At 44.9% G+C, this 24,898-nt stretch overlaps 1 protein-coding gene across 1 annotated transcript in view; it reads left to right on the forward strand.

Moving 5' to 3' along the window:
* Positions 1–24,898, forward strand: part of LOC138851235 (cell adhesion molecule Dscam2-like) — a gene marked incomplete at its 3' end in the record, with an annotated part of 206,258 nt that overhangs the window by 8,902 nt on the left and 172,458 nt on the right. The window contains exon 2 of the mRNA XM_070080113.1: positions 20,303–20,413. Coding sequence (XP_069936214.1) covers positions 20,303–20,413 — 111 coding nt within the window. The remainder of the gene's footprint in view (positions 1–20,302; positions 20,414–24,898) is intronic.

Here is a 24,898-nt window from a genome sequence, read left to right on the forward strand (position 1 = left end):
TAGCCATCTAGAGGGGAAATGCTTGCTGCATACTTGGCTCGCGTTCAGCCTCGGAGGAGCTGGAGGAAATTCATGATCTTTCATACATTGTGCCATTGTATTCATGTTTATGTTTTTTTCTGTAAATGTATTCTGTTTATTAATAAATGTTCACATAGAATATAAAATATATAGGGGTGGTAGAAGAAAATATTCAAACAGCTCCGGGGAGAGCCTTGAGTTTTCCCTGAGGTACGTTTATTGTCTTCTCTGAGGATGAGGGTCCCCATTCCAGCTATAGAGGTGGTACTTCCCTATATATACATTATATATATATATATATATATATATATATATATATATATATATATATATAATATAATATAATTACTCAAATTGCTTAGGACAAGTAATTGATACTTCTGAATATATACAGTCCACAACCAAATTTAATACCGCCAGTGTTACTGGCTTGGAATATTTGTTTAGTAATTTCAAGAACAATATGTTTAGGGAGCTGAGAAGGTGGGCATCGAAAGATAGTAATGTGACCCACTGTTGCTATAGTCCCACGTGCCTCCGAGTTACAATATATTTTAGATGTGCCAGAGTTCTCCCCAGTTGTGTGTGAAATGTTAATTCAGGATTGTACCTGCGAAATTCACCATATAATTTCTCACATTATTGTTACAGTAGCGCCGTAGTTGTGGCACCTGTTGCAACCATCGAACAGATGTACTTACAGTAAAATCATCGTATTGTAATTTTTTGTAGTATTATGGGACACCGCTGGGCTGAAACACTAATAAACCACTGTTCGAGAGCCTGTCCATCATTCTCTCTGTTTTTACACACACACACACACACACACACACACACACACACACACACACACACACACACACACCACACACACATGAAGGAAGGGATAGATTCAGAAGTGTCCCTTTTTGCAGATGTGAAGTTAATGAGGAGAATTAAATCGGATGAGAATCAGGCAGGACTAGAAAGAGACTTGGACATGCTGGAGGCATGGTCCAGCAACTGGCTCCTCGAATTTAACCCAGCCAGATGTAGTCATGAAGATCGGGAAAGAGCAAAGAAAACCGCAGATAGAGTATAGGCTAGGTGACCAAAAACTGCAAACCTCACTGAAGGAAAAGGATCTTGTGGTGAATATAATACCGAACACATCCTGAAGCGCGCATCAACTAGATAACTGCTGCAGCTTATGGGCGCCTGGCAAACCTGAGAATAACATTCCAATACCTCAGTAAGGAATCGTTCAAGACTCTGTACACCGTGTACGTCAGGCCCATACTGGAGCATGCAGCACCAGTCTGGAACGCACACCTGGTCAAGTACGTCAAGAAATCAGAGAAAGTGCAAAGTTTTGCAGCGAGACTAGTTCCACAGCTAAGGGGAATGTCCTACGAAGAAAGGTCAAGGGAAGTTGGCCTGACGACACTGGAGGACAGGACGGTTAGGGGAGACATGATAATGGCATACAAAATACTGCGCGAGGAATTGACAAGGTGAACAGAGACAGGATGTTCCAGAGAGGGGACACAAACAAGGGGTCACAATTGGATGCTGAAGACTCAGAAGAGTCAGTGAAATGTTAGGAAGTATTTATTTAGTCAAAGAGTTGTCAGGAAGTGGAATAGTCTTGCAAATGACGTAGTGAAGGGAGGAACCATACATAGTTTTAAGACGAGGTATGATAAACCTCATGGAGCAGGGAGACAAAGGACCTAATAGCGATCATGGAAGAGGTGGGGCCAGGAGCTATCACCCAACGCCTGCAACCACAAATAGGTGAGTACACATTTATACATATATAATGTGTGTATCTGGGTGTGTGGTTTTTGGAAGAAATTGCAATATGTAAAAATTCCATTTTAAAATAGGCAGGTGACACCACACTCAGGGCAGGTGACACCTTACTCAGGGCAGGTGACACCTTACTCAGGGCAGGTGACACCTTACTCAGGGCAGGTGACACCACACTCAGGGCAGGTGACACCTCACTCAGGGCAGGTGACACCTTACTCAGGGCAGGTGACACCTTACTCAGGGCAGGTGACACCACACTCAGGGCAGGTGACACCTCACTCAGGGCAGGTGACACCTCAGGGCAGGTGACACCTCAGGGCAGGTGACACCTCACTCAGGGCAGGTGACACCACACTCAGGGCAGGTGACACCTCAGGGCAGGTGACACCACACTCAGGGCAGGTGACACCTCACTCAGGGCAGGTGACACCTTACTCAGGGCAGGTGACACCTTACTCAGGGCAGGTGACACCACACTCAGGGCAGGTGACACCTCACTCAGGGCAGGTGACACCACACTCAGGGCAGGTGACACCTCAGGGCAGGTGACACCACACTCAGGGCAGGTGACACCTCACTCAGGGCAGGTGACACCTTACTCAGGGCAGGTGACACCTTACTCAGGGCAGGTGACACCACACTCAGGGCAGGTGACACCTCACTCAGGGCAGGTGACACCACACTCAGGGCAGGTGACACCTCACTCAGGGCAGGTGACACCACACTCAGGGCAGGTGACACCTCACTCAGGGCAGGTGACACCTCACTCAGGGCAGGTGACACCACACTCAGGGCAGGTGACACCACACTCAGGGCAGGTGACACCTCACTCAGGGCAGGTGACACCACACCAGGGTAGGTGACACCTTACTCAGGGCAGGTGACACCTCACTCAGGGCAGGTGACACCTCACTCAGGGCAGGTGACACCTCACTCAGGGCAGGTGACACCTCACTCAGGGCAGGTGACACCACACTCAGGGCAGGTGACACCACACTCAGGGCAGGTGACACCTCACTCAGGGCAGGTGACACCTCACTCAGGGCAGGTGACACCTCACTCAGGGCAGGTGACACCTTACTCAGGGCAGGTGACACCACACTCAGGGCAGGTGACACCTTACTCAGGGCAGGTGACACCTCACTCAGGGCAGGTGACACTTCACTCAGGGCAGGTGACACCTAACTCAGGGCAGGTGACACCTTACTCAGGGCAGGTGACACCTCACTCAGGGCAGGTGACACCTTACTCAGGGCAGGTGACACCTCACTCAGGGCAGGTGACACCTCACTCCGGGCTGGTGACACCTCACTCAGGGCAGGTGACACCACACTCAGGGCAGGTGACACCTCACTCAGGGCAGGTGACACCTCACTCAGGGCAGGTGACACCACACTCAGGGCAGGTGACACCTCACTCAGGGCAGGTGACACCACACTCAGGGCAGATGACACCTCACTCAGGGCAGGTGACACCACACTCAGGGCAGGTGACACCTTACTCAGGGCAGGTGACACCTTACTCAGGGCAGGTGACACCTCACTCAGGGCAGGTGACACCTTATTCAGGGCAGGTGACACCTCACTCAGGGCAGGTGACACCTCACTCAGGGCAGGTGACACCACACTCAGGGCAGGTGACACCACACTCAGGGCAGGTGACACCTCACTCAGGGCAGGTGACACCTCACTCAGGGCAGGTGACACCACATTCAGGGCAGGTGACACCTTACTCAGGGCAGGTGACACCACACTCAGGGCAGATGACACCTCACTCAGGGCAGGTGACACCACACTCAGGGCAGGTGACACCTCACTCAGGGCAGGTGACACCTTACTCAGGGCAGATAACGCCTCAGGGCAGATGACACCTCACTCAGTGCAGGTGACACTTCGCTCAGGGCAGATGACACCTCACTCAGGGCAGGTGACACCACACTCAGGGCAGGGGACAACTCACTCAGGGCAGGTGACACCTCAGGGCAGGTGACACCTCACTCAGGGCAGGTGACACCACACTCAGGGCAGGTGACACCTCACTCAGGGCAGGTGACACCACACTCAGGGCAGATGACACCTCACTCAGGGCAGGTGACACCACACTCAGGGCAGGTGACACCTCACTCAGGGCAGGTGACACCTGACTCAGGGCAGATAACTCCTCAGGGCAGATGACACCTCACTCAGTGCAGGTGACACCACTCTCAGGGCAGATGACACCTCACTCAGGGCAGGTGACACCACACTCAGGGCAGGGGACAACTCACTCAGGGCAGGTGACACCACACTCAGGGCAGGTGACACCACACTCAGGGCAGGTGACACCTCACTCAGTGCTCGTAACACCTCAAGACAGTTGACACCTCGCTCAGGGCAGATGACACAACACTAAGTTGAGGTGACATTTCACTCAGGACAGGTCACACTTCACTCAGGGCAGATGACACCATACTCAGGGCAGGGTACACCTCGCTCAAGGCAGGTGACATCTCACTCAGGGCAGATGGCACGACACTCAGAGCAGGTGACACCTCACTCAGGGCAGGTGACACCTCACTCAGGACAGGTGACAACTCACTCAGGGCAGGTGACACCTTACTCAGGGCAGGTAACACCTCACTCAGTGCAGATGACACCTCCCTCAGTGCAGGTGACACCTCCCTCAGTGCAGGTGACACCTCACTCAGGACAGGTGAAACCTCAATCAGGACAGGTGACACCTCACTCAGGGCAGGTGACAAACCTAGGAACAGCGTTCCGACACCTCAGTAAGGAATCGTTCAGGACTCGCGAGTATGCAGCACCAGTTTGGAATCCACACCTTGTCAAGCATGTCAAGAAATTAGAGTATAAAGGCTTGCAACAAGGCTATTTCCGGAGCGAAGAGGCATGTTCTACGAGGAGAGTTTAAGGAAAATCGATGTGCAAATACTAGAGTGCAAGTGGGATAGGGAAGACATGACGACAAATAAAATACTGAGAGGAATTGACAAGGTGGATAGGGACAGGATGTTTCAAGGGGTCAAAGTTGAAAGGTGAAGACTCAAATGAGTCACAGGGATGTTAGGAAGTATTTTTTCTGTCATATAGATGTCAGGAAGTGGAATAGTCTGGAGAGTGATGTAGCAGAGGTATGGTCCATATACAGCTTCAAGAAGAGATATGATAAAGCTCATGGAGCAGGAAGAGAGAGGACCCGGTAGCAATCAGTGAAGAGGTAGGGCCATGAGCTATGACCCGACCCTTCCAACCACAATTAGGTCGGCACAGTTAGGTGAGTATACACACAACCACACACACACAAAAAAAAAAAACCACACACAGCAATGCAAATGGATAGAAAGAGAGTGGGAGAGCAAACTAGGTGAGTTTTTTGTATAAATGGAGAGAAGGATGGAGGCACAAGGCGAGGCTGCAGAAGCCAGGTCAAGGGCCCTAGAATGAGGTAAATAGGCTGAAACAAGTTACAGGGGTACTGAATAGAGGAGATATCGCATAAAGAAAACCATACCACGGTCGGGGTTAGAACCCATGATCAGAGAGTCATAAAACCCCAGACCGACACGTTAGCCACTGGGCCAGCTAGCCACAATAAAATTCATCCAACTAGGTATATTTATACACCATAGGAAGGTTAGCATAGGCACAACTGTGACAACAAATGCAAGTTTTTTACAGACGAATCTCCAACTAGCGTGGCCATGAAGAACTCTAGCTCAATGACACGATTGGTTTGACATATAATGACACGATTGGTTTGTTTGAAATCGTGTCGTTACGGAAAGGAAGGAGACATAAGTTGAGCTAAGGCTCTATCAGCCCACCAGGCAGGGCCACGGAATGAAGGGGAAGGGCAATTGCAAGCGGGGATGGTGGTGGGAGAGAGGGGTGAAGGTGGAGAAGGGGAGATGTCACATGTAGAGGCATGACCATGTCACCACGAGCTACAGGAAAATATAAAGGAGAAAATGGCTGTGTATAAACAGGAGCCAGAGACACAGGGAAAGGCAACAGGAGGAGGAGAGGGAAAAATCAATGTTTCTTCATGGGCTTCAGGAGAGCGAGGGGAGGACACACAATGAAAGATGGCAGAGACAGGAGATTGAAAACATCATCAAAGTAATAGGCGAAGAGGAAATGTCTGAGATAATAAATTTTCAGAGAATAGGGGGTACTTGCAGGGAAGAAATCGGCCAGTCAAGCTGATTTTCAACATAGAAACAGTGCGAAACAGGATCCTGCAAGAGAAACCATGGCTGAAGGAATCGTCAGAGTACAAGAGGGTATTCCTAGACTGATACAAAACAAAAACAGAATGGCAACAGCTGAGGGAGAGGACACAAAAGCAAAAGGGGCTAGGAAGGGAGACAAAGACATAATCAGTAGAGGACAACAAGAGTAGTAAGTGCAAGCACACACAGAACCACCCCCAAAACCCCACAACCAAACAAACTATCCCAACACAAACCACCATCCACACTTACAGCCCCTACTCCATAGTACACTGTAGAATCCTGCAGCACACTGCCAGGTCCCCCACCCTCACAGACCCCCTAAAACATTGTGTTGGAGAGGAAACTGAAAGTATAATACACAAACGCTGTTGGCATAATGAATAGTGGGAGGAGTGGCACGAAAGAGTTAGAGGCATCACCGGATAACATAGCTCTAACAGAAACCAAGTACACAGGGATGATAACAGACTCCATATTCCCAACAGGATATCAGATCCTGAGGAAAGACACAGGAAAGAGAAATGAAGGAGTGGCACTGCTCATCAAAAACCAATGGGATTTGATGAACTGGAGAGAGGAGACAGAGGAGAAGCAAGAGCTTACATAGTAGGAATGCTTCAGTCAGGAGGTCCCAAGGTGGTAATTGCAGTGATGTATAACTCACCACAGACCAGCAGGAGACCAAGGCAAGAGTATGATGAAAGTAATAGAGCGATAGTTGACACACTGGCTGAAGTGGCCAGAAGGGCTCATGTGAGCAGGACAAAGCTGCTGATTATGGGCGACTTCAACCACAAGGAAATCAACTGAGAGAACCTGGAGCCACATGGTGGCCCAGAAACGTGGAGGGCTAAGATGACGGAGATGGTACGGGAAAACCTCATGTACCAACTGTAAGGGACACTACCAGAGAGAGAGGAGAGGATGAACCAGCGAGATTGGACCTAGTATTCACCTTGAGTAGTACAGATGTTGAGGACATCACATATGAAACACCCCTCGGGGACAGTGATGATGTGGTTCTGAGCTTTGAATTCATAGTAGAGTTACAAGTGGAGAGAGAAGTAGGAAGTGCTAGATGCATGAAGCCAAATTACAAGAAAGGGACTGCTCAGGTATGAATTTCCTGCACGGGGTTCAGCAGAACAGAGAACTGGCAGGGAAGTCAGTAAAATAGATGATGGAATATGTGAAAACAATATACAAGGAAGCTGAGGGGAGATTTATGCGCAAGGGTAACAGAATTAATGAAAAAGCCAGGAAGATTCCTTGGTTTACCCAAAGATGCAGGGAGGCCAAAACCAAGTGTGTTAGAGAATGGAAGAAGTGTAGAAGGCAAAGGACCCAGGAGAATAAGGAAGCAGTCGTAGAGCCAGAAATGAACATGCACAGGTAAGAAGGGAGGCCCAAAGACATTACAAGAATGACATAGCAGCAAAAGCCAAATCTGACCCAAAGCACAGCCACATCAGGAGGAAAGCAACAGTCAAGGACCAGGTAATCAGGGTGAGGAAGGAAGGAGGGGCAGTCACAAGAAACGATAGCTAAGTATGTGAGGAGCTCAAAACGAGATTCAAAGAACTGTTCACAGAGGAGACAGAAGGGACTCCAGAAAGACGGAGAGGTGGAGTACACCAAGTGAAGAGACTGCTAAGCGAGCTAGATACCTGAAAGGCGATGGAGCCGGATAACATCTCTCCATGGGTCCTGAGAGAGGGAGCGGAGGTGCTATGTGTACCACTAACAACAATCTTCAACACATCTGTCGGAACAGGGCGACTACCTGAGGTATGAAAGACAGCAATTGTAGTCCCAATTTTTAAAAAAAGAGACAAACATGAAGTGCTAAACTACAGACCAGTGTGACTGACATGTATAGTATGCGAGGTCATGGAGAAGATTATCAGGAGAAATCTGTTGGAACACCTAGAAAGAATGAGCTTATCAATGACAACCTGCAAGGTTTCAGGGACGGGAAATCCTGTGTCACAAGCTGGAGTTCTATGACAAGGTGACAGCAGTAAGACAAGAGAGAGAGGGGTGGGTAGATTGCATTTGGACTGTAAGAAAGCGTTTTACACAGTTCCACACGAGAGATTAGTGCAAAAGGTGGAGGGCCAGGCAGGGATAACAAGGAAGGCACTGCAATGGATCAGGGAATACCTGTCAGGAAGACAACAGCGGGTCATGGTTCGTGTCGAGGTACCAGAGCAGGCACCTGTGACGAGCAGGGTTCCACAGGGGTAAGTCCTAAGACCAGTGCTGTTTCTGGTATTTGTGAACGACATGACGGAAGGAATAGCCTCCGAAGTGTCCCTGTTTACAGATGATGTGAAGTTGAAGAGAAGAATTCAATCGGACGAGGACCACGCAGAACTACAAAGTCATGAAAATTGGAGAAGGGCAAAGAAGGCAACAGACGGAGTACAGTCTAGTTGGCCAGAGACTACAAACCTCACTCAAGGAAAAGGATCTTGAAGTGAGTATAACACCGGGAACATCTCCTGAGGGGCTCATCAACCAAATAACTGTTGCAGCTTACGGGCGCCTAGCAAACCTAAGAACAGCATTCCAACATCTTAATAAGGAATCGTCCAGGACCCTGTACACTGTTTACGTTAGGCCCATATTGAAGTATGCGGCACCAGTTTGGATCCCACACTTAGCCAAGCACGTAAGGAAACTATAGAAAGTGCAAAGGTTTGCAACTAGACTGGTCCCAGAGCTAGGGGGTATGCCCTACGAGGAGAGGTTAAGGGAAATCGACCTGACGACACTGGAGGACAAGAGAGATAGGGGGGATATAATAAAACGACATATAAAATACTAAGAGGAATTGACAAGGTGGACAGAGACAGGATGTTCCAGAGATGGGACACAGAAACAAGAGGTCACAGTTGGAAGTCGAAGACTCAAATGAATCACAGATGTTAGGAAGTATTTCTTCAAACACAGAGTTGTCGGGAAGTGGAATAGTCTGGGAAGTGATGTAGTGGAGGCAGGATCCATACAAAGCTTTAAGAAGAGGTATGATAAAGCTCGTGGAGCGGGCTGAGTGAACTAGCAGCGGCCAGCGAAGAGGCGGGGCCAGGAGTTGTGAATCGACCCCTGCAACCACAATTAGGTGAGTACAATTACACACACACACACACACACACACACACACACACACACACACACACACACACACACACACATCTGCAGTCAGTTTGTGTGACAGTGATTGACATGTACATGTACGCTTACTCAATGTCCTCCAAGTTGCATGGGCATTTTATTTGTCTTTATCTAGGAAGCAGAATTTTGGTCACATCCGGTTAAATCATAGAACCCGGCCTAGTCGAGGACCGGAAAGCGGAGGCGTTGACTCTCGAACTCTCCCTCCTTCCTACCTGGAGTCTACCTGGTGGTTTTTCCGGGGATCAACGCCACCGCTACCCGGTCCATGACCAGGCCTCCCAGGCCTAGTCATGGTAAGGCCAGGTAAGATTTAAAGACTTTCTTCATATCTTGATTTCTTAAGCAGCAAGATATTTGAAGATTTTGCTTGTCCCAAGTAGAATTAGGAAAGTAAGGTGATAATGGTGAGAAAAACACCCAGTATGCAGGAAAGCTTTTATTACGACTGTTTTCTTCCAGAATTGCACTTTATCAAGAATTAATAAAAAGAAAACATCGTATTCTGTCTTATGCTTCAAACGGGCACTCTCAGGTCTCGCTCGAGAGAGGTCATCTCGCTCGAGAGAGGTCACTAGAGAGGTCACTGGAGAAGTTGCCTATGTGAGAGGGACAGGAGTCCCGCCTGGCCAGTGGGAAACATTTTTATTAAAGAGTCTTTATGAACAATGGGACCTGCCAATGCGTACATTATCTTAATTCATTTCGTAGAATCAGATGAAAAAAGATTGGCTACTTCCAGAATGTTGCATTTCGTTTGTCTTCTCCCGATAATTCATGGTGTGTGTGTGTGTGTGTGTGTGTGTGTGTGTGTGTGTGTGTAGATTGCGGCGAACAACGCACCTGATATTGTCTGTCCTGCATGTATATATGTGTTTCTGCAAACGAGTTTAAAGGTCACGCTGTTTCACTGATGTGAATCCTACTACATTCTCTAGATAAGCTGCAAAAGCCACAACAGTGGAACTCCTGGGACTGCGACGTCTGATGATGACTGAATATTTTACTGGTAATGACAACAAGATCCATATTTGATTTTGTTTTGAAAATGGGGGTAATACCGGAAGTAATTTGTCCTGAGGGGATAACAATACGACGATCAGTGTTAAGGTTTTTTCTGGGAGCAATGGAACATTTCAGCCAGACACCTATCTAAATTGTTAGGTACTTTCTGCGCTTATAATCTCAGCCATTTTGGGGACCTTCTCTCTAGACTCAGGTACGACACTCCTTGGCTGATACTCTACTGCTTCTATTTCTTCGTCTCCTTAAAAAAAATACACTTTGGATCTGATCGAGTTATATGTTTGACTCGACCTCTTCTCCTTTGGTGATGACCTCTACAGACAGAAATATGACATGCGATTTGTTTTCCCTTCTGTGCTATCTTGGTCAACAGTTATATTAAGTGCTTCAGGAATATGAGCCCACGCAATATCAAATAACTGAGATGTGTTGATGATATCTTGATCGTTGACCCACTGCGTTTTAATCCTCAAGTATTGCAGGACACACTGAACTCTGTTAATCTTACGCTACAATTTGCTGTAGGCTTTGGAGAAAAAAAGTGATGACTCGTTACCCTTTCCTGACGTCCTCCTCATCCAGGGAGGAACTCTTCGACACAAGGTTTATAGAAAATATTTTAATGAAGATGACTTGAAACACTATTCCACGACAACCCCAAGATTATTAAACGAGGAGTCATTATGTTTTTTTTTTCTCCACTCCCTCGCAGTGTGCGGTGAATGAATCTTGAGGAGGAACTGAAATACACTGAAGATGCCTTCTCAGCCCTAAAATTCCTATCACACACCATCCACTCCTGGGAAAAAGAATGTCTTATTCATTTACACTACTCAAATAAAAGATTAACACTGATTGTCGTATAGTCCTTACTGAAAAGTAGGTTGCTTTAACTCTCACCCACTTCGTCCGATAAACCAACCTGAACATTACTGGCGTAACCACCAAACCCATAAATGCTATCATCAGACCTTGCAAACACCTGAGTACCACTGTTGCAGGGTATTCACAGTATTTCGTGTATTGGACGTAGTAAAGTTCTAATAGGTGACACGGCTGGGCATAACTTTCAGACTAGCCGACAGGAACATAAATGTGCTTACAGGAAGGACGATAACAACGCTTACATTGTTCAATGTTATATCAATAAACAGAAATTAAGTCAAGATTCTGGATGTAGCTACTGTTGGTTTATTTAACTCTATCGAACACTCTAGAAAGTCCTGTCGTTCATATTATTAATAGTCTATGATAAAAAAAGAAATCTCTTGGCTGCGCGCCTCCCTCTCCCTCCTTCCCCACACTTCGGCCCATAATATATCGTTTGACCTATTTTTCTCCCAGTAACCTCACTTGTGACCTCTTTGCATGTGATTTTAATATGTTCGTTTGCCTTATAACGCAGAGTATCTGTTTACGTATTTGATAAAATTCGACCAGGAACAATACGCAGTAAAGATTTCCGTCTGACCATAACGTCTTCCTAACTTCCACAGCCTCTGAGGAAAAGCTGCAACTGCCAGTACAGCCCCACATGTATCTACAGTCCTATTCATGACCTGATATAGGAACTGTTGTGCTGCACCACCTGCTATACCACATTTTAAGTACGGGTTCTCCCACTCCGACCCTCGCACACAAATTCTCAGCTCAGTTTGCTTCTCCTCAACTGCGTTCTACTTTATCTGATCTGTGCTCCCTGATTTACACGACAGTGATAATTTTCCTATCCTACTTACTTCTCATACGTATTCTCGACCCCCTCGTAGCCCACGCTGGCAGTTTGAACTGGCGAATTGGGTCATTTACTCACGTCAGACTGTGTTTAGTGATGAACCATCTCCTTCGTACTCCGTTGCTGAACTATTACAAATATTTTTTTCCTCGGTTTTAACAGCCTCGATTATAATCCCTCAAATCTCAGGTAGGCACCCTCAGAAATGTGTACATTAGTGGTCTGCTACTTGTGTCCGTGCAGTGCGTTTATAGCGTGCTGCATGGGGCTGATATTGTTACAACAGGACCGCAGAGCAACTCCTTGATTTTAAAGGGACGAGAGCGGTCGCCCGATGCGTCATCCAAGAAGCACTTGTTGGCAGGATTGATTTTATCGTTACTTCGGCTTCCTCTATGAGTGCAGTTTGGAAAAAAGTACAGAAACTGAGTGGTAAATACTCTCCAGACCCAGATTCCGTTCTTAGAGTTACCGATGTCACAATTGCGAACCCTCTTGAAGTTGCCACAGAAACTGGAAATCATCTACTCCGTATCTCTCAGGGGCTCCATCCGTGCTCCTCTTTTTTTTCCTCCAAGTCTGCCAAAGAGTTACTATATTTAGACTTTTCCTCTAGCAGAGAGTCTTATAGTTTGCCTCTTGCGTTTTTAGAACTAGTCAACACTAGCCGATCATCGGCCGCTGGGCCTGATGGCATTCATATTCGTATGCTTTTCAGCATTTACATCCGTCAGACCAGTTAAATCCTTTTAATTGTATTTGGTCGCAAAGCGTTCTTCCCAAGCTAGGAAAAACTGCCGTTGTTCTGCTTTTTCGTAAACCAAGAACTCGCGTCATGATGCCTCACACTATCTTCCCATAACTCTTACCAGTTCAGTTTTCACGTGAATGGATCGTCTAGTAAATAGACGTTTGGTGTGGTATTTTGAGACACACAATAGTCTCTTTACTAGCCAATTTGGCTTTCGTAAGAGCCGCTCCACTATTGACCCATTACTCCCCTGAGGTGCCTATGTTTATAATGCCTTTGCTAGTAATTACTCAAGTTATCGCAGTCTTTTTTCATCTTTAAAAGGCATGTGACAATACTTGGAGACACAACATCTTGGCCCAAGCTCCCTCCTTACGCCTCCGAGGTAATCTACCACGTTTCCTTAAAATCTTCTTATTTGAGAGATATTTCCGTGTTCGGGCTAATTTACTTTTCCCGGACTTTGTCGAAGCTGAAGGTGTCCCTCAAGGTTGTGTACTTATTACCACTCTTTTTCTACTAGCTATAAATGATATGTCCTCGTTTCTACCATCAGATATTTGGTCATCACTTAATATTGTTGACTTTGCTATAGCTTGTGCAGAAGCCGACTGTCGCCTAGTAGCAGCCTCACTCTAGAATGCTGTCAACCGTGTTTCCATTGGGCCATTACTCATTGGGTTTAAAATTCTGGTGCTAAAACGCACCAAATTACTTTTACCAGATGTTCTGTTGTCTCTGATTTTCAGTTGTACCTGTATGGGTCCCATATCCCCACCGTCAAATTTCTCGGCTTTTTGTTTGATTGCCAGCTGTCCTGGAAACCTCACATTACTTCCCTGAAAGCAGGTTGCCATAGCCGGCTAAACCTCCTTAAAATCCTCGCTCATCTTTCGTGAGGGGCGGATCGTTGAAATCTCCTTGGTCGGCATTCAGCCATTAAGTTCATCAAAATTAGAGTATTGTGACTAGTTATATTCAGCGGCCTCTCCTGCAACTCCTACACTTGAGCCTACCCATCATCAGAGAATACGTTTATGTCTAGGTACTCGCTCCTTCCCTGTCGAGAGCCTATATACTGAGGCGAATGTTCCGTCCTTGAACGATCAACGTGATACCAGTTGCCTCTCTTATTTTGTACACTCATGACCTTCACGATCTTTCTACATACAGGATACAAGCGGACGTTAGTAGAGGCCCATTATTTGTTCGTCACCACTGTTTACTCAGTCCTTTTTCTCTTTGTCTCAGCTCGTTATTGAATTCTCTTCAGTTGCTTCCTTTATGTATTCCTCTAGCACTCTAAGTTTTCTCTTCCACCTTGGGAGGTTCAGACAGTTCGTGTCTGTTCATCCTCACTGCCAGGCGCTAGAGCTCAAATACCTACAGTTGCTTCTCGCTCCTTTTTTCTTAACCCCTTTCGGTCTCATTCTCATGCCGTTTCAGTTTACACTGATGGTTCTAAATCCTCTGACGGTGTGAGGTTTGTGGCAGTCTCCCCGGACAGTGTTGTGCGAGGTCAGGTAGCATTTTGACAGCTGAACTGTACGCAGCTCTCATAGCAATTAACCTTATTGCGTTCAGGCCTACCTTAACATTTGTGGTAGTCTCAGATTCCTTTAGTGCTTCGCAAGCTATCAAAAATTTAATTCGACTCATCCCCTAGTTCTTAATATACAACTTTGGTTGAGCTGCATTTCTAGCAAAAACGAAGAAATCGTTTTCTAAATTGAGACACTTATGCAGTATATGGGAATCTTTATTGAAGAAACGTTTCGCCACACAGTAGCTTCATCAGTCCAGTACAAAGTAGAAATGGGTAAGGAGAGGAGGAGATTGAGGTAATCAGTCCCTCAGCCTGGAATCGATGTGTTCAGTCCATCACTCTTGTAGGAAGTATAGCACATGGCCAGAGAGGTGGCTTATATACTGCAGTCAGGTGAGTCGAAGCAGGAGGAGGCGGGATCACAGTGGGACTTGCCACTAGTGTAAGTAGGTCGTCGTCATCATCACGTCTGTCAGACACTGCAACATCATGGGATCTTGGTACAAAGACTTCTTCAACGCTTGTCCAACCTTTGGACGACGACCTACTTACACCACTGAAAGGTCCCACTGTGATCCCGCCTCCTCCTGCTTCGACTCACCTGATTGCAGTATATAAGTCACCTCTCTGGCACTATGCTGTACTTCCTACAAGAGTGATGGACTGAACACATTGATTCCAGGCTGAGAGACTGATTACCTCAATCTCCTCCTCTCCTTACCCATTTCTACTTTGTATTGGACTGATGAAGCCACTGAGTGGCAAAACGTTTCTTCAGTAAAGATTGCGATATGTTGCATAAGTGTCTCAATTCTTCAACTTGTCGGTTTTCAAAACCATTCATCACATCGTTTTCTGCCGGATCCCTGATCACGTTGGTGTTCAGGGCAACGAGCAGGTGGACTCTGCTGCGCGGTCAGCGGTACTTGACCTCCCAGTTTCATATTGAGGTATTCCATTCTCAGACTATTATGCTGTAATCTTTAACCACCTTCGCAACCGATGGCAACATCGTTGTCTGAGGTAATTCATAACAAATTACTTTCTATCAAGCTGAGTTTAGGATCCGTGGTTGGGAGACTAGGCTTTCCTGTCTTCGTCTTTGCATTGGGCACACACGTCTCACTCATGTGTATCTAACTGAGAGGCGCCCAATTCCACTCTGTGCAAATTGGACTGCCCTGTCTGTCAGTGAGCACTCAGAATTTACGTCCGACGTCGTCACTGCTTGAACACTCTTTCTTTATCTTCCCTCCTCGCTGACGGCTCCACCTTTGACAAAAACTCCCTCTTTGAGTTTTGGACAACAGATTCATTACACAAACTCTCATTATACTTCCTTTAGCACTCCTCACCGTCGTCATACTCTCCATCCTTGCTAGTCTCAGATCAAGCATATTAAACCCTACACCTGCAGCCCTGTATGACCCTTTTGGGTTTAGCGCTTTGTTTTGACTTTAATAATAATAATCAGGTGCATGCAGGAGGAATTTTGTCTTCATCATAGCTGGAAAGAGCGCACAATAATTTGGTGGATATGATTTTTCTGTTGATTTACAGACTGGTCAACTAAGTGTAACATAAACTCTGCCATGTTATTGTCAATTCCTGGAAAATCCTTCCAGCTTCTTGACAGTTTGATGTCAGGCTGAACTTTCTTGAAAGTTGTTCCTTCATAAGCTTAGTGCTGAGACTTTAAGGTTGTCTGGAATATAAACATCTCCAACAACGTCCACTTTCTGCACGCTCAGCAGCTAATGCTTCACATAGGGAAGGAACACTTTCCATAAGTATTCTTTCAGTGTTTTTGAAGTTCCTCTTTTAATCATGCTAATGACTGCTGCACAGCCGATCAATATTGTATTCACGACAGTAATATCTGTGGGAAATGGACAGGCATCTGTTAGGCAGCGAAACTACTCTTGACGTATCATTTTGAAGTTGTCCACTGGGAGACGGAGAGAGTGAAAATGCATGATTTTCACACTACGAGAAGAGGCTGTAGGTTTCTTTGAGCGAACCGACTTATTGTTATTTTACACAACTCGAGCAGGTGGACAGCTTAAGGAGGAAGAATGTTTTTCTTCTTAGTCAACTGGAGGCTCCGTTATCTTATCCAAGCGCTCAGATTCATATTTTTATAATGTTCCTTTACAATATTCCGTATGATTCCGACTGTTTCTAATACTTGAAGGTAATCAGTTTCATGTGAACCTAAGACAAACCAGTCTTTATTGGTCTCCATCAATGGGTTCCCCATTTCTTAAACAGCACCTCCTCCCCCCCACACCCATGATTCCTCACTGAGTGAATTTTCATAACTTTGGTTCCATTTTTCCTAATGGGAATACTGTACACCACACTGCTTGGCTTTCATGGGTTAACCTAACTTATTAAAGTAATTAAAATGTTAATTATTTCAGTCATGGTTTTAACTTGATTTTTCTGGGGAGTCTGGTATACTACATGGGAAGCGTAGAAGGTCGAAGACAAACGGCTATAGACTAGTACCGTTTATTCGGAGAAATGGATTACACAGGTGGACAGAATGAGGGCCGCTAAAATCCGACCAGGGGGAGGTGTTGACGGAAGATCAGGTAGGCGCAGAGTGAACATTTGATAGGGCCACGTAGGTCTACCTCGGTGTCCGATATCTGGTGTCTCATTCTTCAACTTGTCTGTTTTCAAAACTATTTATCAAATCTGTCAGACACTGCAACATCATGGGAACTTGATACAAGGAATTTTTAAATACTTGTCCGACCTTTGGACGATGATCTACTTATACTAGTGGATGGTTCCGCTGTGATCCCGCTTCCTCCTGCTTCCACTCACCTGACTGCAGTACATAAACCACTTATCTGGCCATATACTTGGCTGAATCAACATATCGATTCCAGGCTGAAGGACTGTTTACCTCAAACTACTCCTCTCCTTGCACCTTTCTTCTTTGTATTGGACTGATGAAGCCACTGTGTGGCGAAACGTTCCCTCATTATTGAAGATACCCATATGCTGCATAAGTGTCTCATTTTTCATCTGGTCGGAACTTTAGCAAATAGGCCTAGACCAGTAACTCTCTTTCTCTAGTGGGAATGTGTGAAAGAAGTATGTAGACTGTCTACATCATTATTCAGAATGTGAGTTTATTATTATATTTTTTAATGGTTCTAACAAATTTTTCACAGATTATTCCTTAGGAAAAAGGCTTCAAAATTATTATATCCTTCAGAACCAAGAAACACCGTTAACAAAGCAGTTCTTCATTTCTCAATAACTTATACACATAAAACAACTTTTCAATCAAAAATACGTTAAAACAGCTATTAACAGAGTTTTATCCCAGGTGATATGTATATAATTAAGCCTAAATACACAACTTAATATTGTATATTCCATGCCTGTTATCCTGTCGTCCTGTGTAGATTACAAATGACACTGTCATAGCAATAATGTAATATATATGTTGGTTAAACTAAGTATAAGCTTGAGGACACTTGCGGAGGTCTAGTAGGAAAAACAGAGCACTGGATAAACTACGATTAAGCTTCATGCACCAACATTGTAAAGCCACAGACAACATTATAGACGCCAGCTCAGTTACTGTAGTCATTGTACAACATTAGAGACAAGATTTTCGTGAGACTATCAATGGTTAGGCTTCTCAGATCTGGGGAATCTTCCTCTGATGACACGGAGTGGTCTCGCAACTTCTTCGCTAGGATTGCGCCCCACATTTATAAATCCGAGTCCTCCATCTTGTCCCTGGAACATCGTGACCTCTTCCTTTCGGCAGAAGCCATGTGTCTGTCCGCGTACGTCTGACTTCTGTGTGTGGAGTTGAAGTTGTTGTTGTAGGTTTGCCGGTACTTCCAGCCCGGGTCTTCTCCAGATGGCCTCCCGGGCGGGGGGTGTCGTTCATCTTCTTTCTTCTGTATTCTTTCTTGGGACCCTCCGGTTGAAGGGTGACTTCTTCTTCTGTCTTGCGGTGACTCCCCAAGTGGGAAGTGTCTTCTCGTTTAGCATCTTCAGCAGCATAGGAGGGCGGAGGCAACAATTACAGGGTTCGTTTTGGAGCCACACCCCAGCTTTAGCAGGCAGCAAAGTGCTGGGGAAACTTGTCTTCACGGTGATTGATCATTGACAGTCCTGCTAGGTGAGGGTACCGTCTTCGGCAGCCCCATTCTGGAGAGTCCTGAATTTCTTCCTTGTGGTGTAGTCGAGTACCACAAAGCGGTGACTTTTTGAGAGTAGGTTGATCAGGGATTCAGTGGTGAATGATCGAGTTGAGTCGCAGGTGAACTTGACTGTCCCGTTGTGGAGGCGTTGAATAATTTCTGGATTGTACATTGCGTTCTCATTCTGGTTGGATGTGTAGAAGTATACACCAGGCAAGAACTGAACTTCTTGTGAAGGAGTGGCTGTAGTACGTAGGGATGCATCCCAAGGCTCTTGTGTTTTAACCTTCTTGGCTGGTGGCTGAGACGATTGAGGTGAGGCGCCTGATTGGTCTGTTGTGACGGAGGTGGAAGCAGGTGCTGGTGGACTCTCATTGGTGGAATCGGTCGGCGTCTCAGTGGTCTCTGATTGGTCCATCTCTGTGTCGGGAGGAAGGTGTGGTAGCAGTGGAGCAGCGGTAATGTTGACGACATTTGCAGTGGATTTTATGATCTCTGTGGAAGGTGGAGATGCAGGGAATGTGAAACCAGGCATGTTTGAGCTTGAAGAGTTCGTTGACGGTGGTGTTGAAGGAACCAGGTTCAGCTACATTCTGCACATGAGCATACATGAATCTTGGTGGAGTCGCCAGCAAGACCTGGCGATGAAGTGGTAGATGCAGCTTGCGTGGCTTGAAGAATCGTGGTAGTATCTGCTTGAAGCTTGGTAATAGCAGCATATGTAGTCGCTTGCGCAGTGTTTTTTGTTGTTGTTGTTGTTGTTGTTGTTGGAGTTGTTTCTTAAGTATATCTCGTCTGGTTGGGCACTTGGCAGCAAGAGTATGGTGATCATTCTTGCAGTTCAAGCATTTAGGTGGAGAGTCAGTAGTGCACGTCTTGCAGTCATAACCTTCTTGGCCGCAGGTGGAGCAGAACTTCTTATTCTTGGCAGGGCAGTCTTTGGTGGTATGTAGGTATGAATAACAGTTGGAACACTGTGAAATTTGATGGAATTTTTCTGCTTCGATGAAGGCTGGATTGATGTGGAAGTAGTGAATAGCCAGTCCCTCAGCGAGAGCTCTGGCTGCCATGTTGACGTCACTAAAGGTGACCTTCAGCATGGAAAAGGCATTGGGTATTTTGATAATGAATTCCACCTTGGCCCAAGGGCTCTGTTCTTCAATGGACGACTTGATTTCTTCGGTAGCCTTTGCAGTGATGAGCTTGTCGAGTCTCTTGAGGAACACAGTTCTCCTGGCCCTCAGAGCTGGGGAAGTGAAGACAATAAATCCACGATCTCGTAGAGTGGTTGTAGCAGTGGTGGTAATGAGTTTTTCAGTCTCGATGTCGTCAGTACAGACGACAACGAAGGCCTCTTTGAGCGACAGAATCGCATTAAACTTGACTTGCAGTCTGCCACTGACGACAGCTGCAAGTGACGGAGTCATTGACTGTCTCACTCTCTGGTTTGATCTTTACCCTGTTCGAGAAGTGCATCGTGAAGTGTGGTCTCGTCTGCTGTGAAGCAATTTAGTTGAAGTGACAGGATGGAGCCTTATATGCCGCCAGGAGGTGAGATGTAGGCCACAGGTAGAGGTAAGAATGTAATCGTTGGGAGGTCACGTCCCTCTGAAATCCTGCCATTCTCACTAGTAGAAGTTTTCCAAGTTGTTTTCTGTTCTGTACCATGATACCATTGTGTTGCAGTGTCTGAGAGTGAATATTAAAATGGTATAAAATACCGACAGGTTGTTAGGTAAGACACATATGCAACAGTTAGGTATCTTTATTTCGAAACGAGGGTTTAATTTCCAGTCCCCAATATTTCAGGCAATTACATAGATTATTTTTATCATCACAGGACGTCCGCTGGTACGAGCCATGGGTTCCCTGTCTGCAGTGGCCGGGGAAACCTTCACTGTGAAGTGTCCAGTGGCTGGTTACCCAATTGCTTCCATTACCTGGTCTAAAGGTGAGGCTCACGCACTCTATCACGTATTCTCGCACGCAATCTTTTATGCACGCGGTCACGCATACACCCTCTCACGCACCTTAGCGCACACACTACATTCTGTCTGATCTCTGTATCTTTCGATTATAGCACTTCCGTATACTTTACCTGCTATACTCAACAGATATTTTTTTCCTGTAAGTCTTGAAATCGTGTCTCCTTTCTTTCACGTTCCATTCCTCTTCTCATGTGTACATTAAATAATTCAACTAATCTCTTCAAATCTTCATCTTCGCTTGCTTTCAGTTTTCAGCATTGTCACGTACCTCTGTATATATATTCATATATTGTACAATATGTTTTTTCACATAATACTACGAATTTTGTAGCATGTATGTTATAGCGTGAGATGTGCCTCTGTCGTGGTCTTTAACGAAGTCTCCCCTGCTTTAATAACTAATATTTGCATCTAATCATTAATGATATATTACGCTTTATTATTATTATTATCCAAACTGTGTGCTAAACTCACTTGGCTCATAGACCACTACAGGGCGTATGAACTGTGTAATATGCTTGATCTGAAACTAACAAGGATGGAGAGTATAACGGAGGTAGAGTTAGTAAGGGCGGTGAGCAGTGCTAAAGGAAGACTAATCAAAGTTTGTACAATAAATCTGTTGCTGTCAAAGATGAAGTCTTCAGTCAACGGCGAGGCTGTCAAGTACAATCGTTTACCTGTAAAAATCTGTTTTAGATGTGCCATATTTCTCCCCACATAACTGGGGAGAACTCTGGCACATCTAAAACATACATTTATTGATGTGCTTCGAAGATATATATGTGCCTATAGGAACAGCAGGTCTCCGATATTGTCCCTCCTTCAGTGCCACCGACTCGGCGCCTCCACTCACACCTCGCCACCTCCACTCACACCTCGCCACCTCCACTCACACCTCGCCGCCTCCACTCACACCTCGCCACCTTATATTAAGAACATATTGTTCTTGAATATTGATTAATACAAGAATTTCAAGCCAGTAAACCTAGCTTATCTAATGTTTGTGAAATATATCTTTATTAAAAATTGAGTGACTTAACTCAAGTAATTTTTTGTGTACTACTATGTAACACAGAGGTTCAGTTACATTGTGAAGAACAAAAGTGAAGAACATATGAATTACTTAACAAGATATTATATTGGTGATATGTCATAACGCCTCCCTATCGGCAGGTACACTAATATTGGCCAGTACATAACTACCTTACCTGTTGTGTGAGTAAAATCGCACCGGGAGGCTAACACAATTATTGTTGTACACGTGGTAGCCATTATCACCGGGTCCAGTGTTATCTTCATTATCAACCTTATTATTACCAGATTACAATGTATCTGAACGCTTCCAGATGCATCTTATATTTATTCACTTCGTGGTTCCCAGTTCTTGCCGATACACCTACATCGGCCTCGATGACCCACGATCAAATTCTGCCACAATCACCAGTTAATATACACGTTCCACCATTTTCGATTACTCCGTCACTGAACGTTTTAACTTTTGCATTAATTTACAGTTAGGGATACTCCCAGGAGTGTAGCACATTTTCCTTATTAGAATATTAATTTCCTCTAAATTACAACAATTTTTCCCTCAATCAACTTTTTACAGTATATAAGGAAAATATAGGTAATATAGGTATGTGACTTAATATTTTTCAAAAAATTGCACTGAAGACACATTTAATAATAATAAACAATTCTTACACACAGATCGACACCAAACCTAACCCTTCTAGGGTAGGGTAGGTGCCTGAGCCCGAGCCCGAGCCTTTAGCTCATAAGACTGTCATTCCCATTAGCCCCCTTGTGGCGGGGATGGCAGACCAGAGAGGCCTAGCTTGTGGCTAGGCCTGGGGACAGTTGGTCCCAAAGATGAGGAGGTACTTGTGCCTCCTCCCATGGGAGACTTAGGTCTCAGACACTCCCTAGAGCAGTGGTTCCCAAACTGGGGGTAAATTACCCCCTGGGGTAATTTAACCATTTTTGGGGGGTAATGGAGGGGTGACAGAAAAAAAGTTATGAATTCTGAAAATCAAGAAAACAATGCGGTACCCGGTATGAGGATTATTGTTAACTTTGTCTTAGTATATAAAGTTGTAAAGTAAACCTATTATAAGTAAGTAATAAAGTTAACCCAAATAACAATAAACATCAAAAACTAATATACAGTATTAGAAAAGAAGAAATATATAGCTAAGTGTGTGGAAACCCAAAAGTATTTTGACGAGTATGCTTCAGGACAAAAGTCACTCAGTAGCCCAGATCGACCTGTCCAGTACGCGTCACTCACTTCCTGAGGCTGCCTCTATTTCACACTGTCAGTTTATCTGTGAGCATCAGCCGAGGTAGACATAAGCTGGTATGTATGTGTACTGCCCTGTGCAGTATATAGTTAGTATTTACCCACTGTTACTGTGAATTTGTAGCTATTATTAATTTTATATATAATGTATGTGTGGTTCTTACGTTTTCAATGGTTTTGCTAGGATTAGCAGAGTATGCGAGGCTGTATACGTTCACGTTTAGCCATATATATCAATAATAACAACATTTTGTGAAAGGGGTAACATGCTTTATGTGGCATGTTAAATTGGGTAACAAGCTGAAAAAGTTTGGGAACCACTGCCCTAGAGGGAGCCAAGGCCGGGCCACCACTTGGAAAAGGCCCGGGCCGGGAGAATACCGGCTAATCTTTAATAATAATAATAATCTTACACACAAATTATGGGAAAATTGCCAAAAATTTCCACACTTACCTTAGCCTGTCTGGCTGCAGGTGTGTGTGTGTGTGTGTGTGTGGGATGATGAGGTAAAGAGTGATAAGAGAGAAATATTAGCATAAGAGGTTATTTACAAAGCAGAATGATACAAGGAGGAAGGAGTATATGGAGAGGAAAGAGACATAAGGGAATGTAAAAAGAGAGCAAATGAGAGAGTGAGTGAGGTGCTGTCCATAAATTTTTGATAAGAATAAGAAAAGGTTTTTCTAGCGAGATTAATAATTTGAGAAAACCTATGAAACTGTTGGGAATTATTAGATGGGAATTAGGAGGTATCGGGAAAATGAAGGAAATTTTTCTGAGGAACTGTTAAATGTTGACGAAGAAAGGGAAGCTGTGATTTCATGCATTGACCAGGGAGGTATAACATCTTTTAGGATTGATGTGAGTGTGGATGAAGTGCGTGACACTGTGGGTAGAATGAAAAGGAAAAAAAGCAGCTGGGATTGATGGGATCAAGACACAAATATAATAAAAGCAGGTGGGAATATAGTTTTTGGGGTGGTTAGTGCATTTATTCAATAAATATATGAAAAGGGGAAAGGTACCTAGGGACTGGCATAGAGTATGCACATTTTCTTTGTACAAAGTCAAAGATGACAAAAGAGAGTGTAATAGTTATAGAGGAATAAGCCTGTTGAGAATACCTGGCTAGGTGTATGATGAAGTTATTATTGAAAGAATTAAGAGTAAGACGGAGAACAGGATCGCAGATGAGCAAAGAGGCTTTAGGAAGGGTAGGGATGTGTCGACCAAGTATTTACAGTGAAACATATAACAAGGGATTGAAGTTCACGTTTCATTTATGGATTTAGAAAAGGATTATGATAGGGTGGATAGGGGAGCAATGTGGTAGATGTTGCAGATATATGGAATAAGTGGTAAGTAACTGAAAGCAGTTAATAGTTTTTATGAGGATAGTGAGGTTCAGGTGGCTAGTACATGTAGGAGAGAGAGAGAGATTATTTTCCAGCCTTAGGCAGGGATGCGTGATGTCACCTTGGCTGTTTAATATATTTATAAATGGATTTGTAAGAGAAGTGAATGCAGGGGTGTAGGGTAGAGGTGTGGTGTGGAAAGATAAAGAATTTAATAAAAAGTGAGTTGTCACAGTTGCTTTTTACCGACGACACTGTGTTTTGGGGTAATTTTGTTGAGGAGTTGCTAAGGTTCGGTAACGAATTTGGAAGGCTATGTAAACTAAGGGACTAAGTGAATATAGGAAAGAGCAAGGTAATGAGGATATACAAAATTTAAATAACGAAAGACTAGGTATCAGATTGGAGGGTGAAAGTATGGAGGAAGTTAATGTGTTCAGATATCTGGGAGTGGACTTGTGAGCAGATGGGTTTATGAAAGACGAGATGAATCATAGAACTGATGAGAAGAAAAAGGTGAGTGGTGCACCGAATCATTTGTGTAAACAAAGAACGTATTCCATGGCGGCAAAAAGGGGAATGAATGTTTAGTGATACCAACACACTTATATGGATGCCGCAAGGAGGAGGCAGGAAGAAGTGGAAATGCCGTGTCTGAGGGCAATGTTTGGAGTGAATATTATGCAGAGTCCGTAGCTTGGACATTAGAAGGAAGCGCTGGGCTGAAGAGGAGTTGTTGTTGAGATTGGTCGGATATTTAGGGAGGACGAAGCAAAATAATATGACT

The sequence above is a fragment of the Cherax quadricarinatus genome, unplaced genomic scaffold, assembly GCF_038502225.1.
Source record: "Cherax quadricarinatus isolate ZL_2023a unplaced genomic scaffold, ASM3850222v1 Contig152, whole genome shotgun sequence".
In the NCBI taxonomy this organism is placed as follows: domain Eukaryota; kingdom Metazoa; phylum Arthropoda; class Malacostraca; order Decapoda; family Parastacidae; genus Cherax; species Cherax quadricarinatus.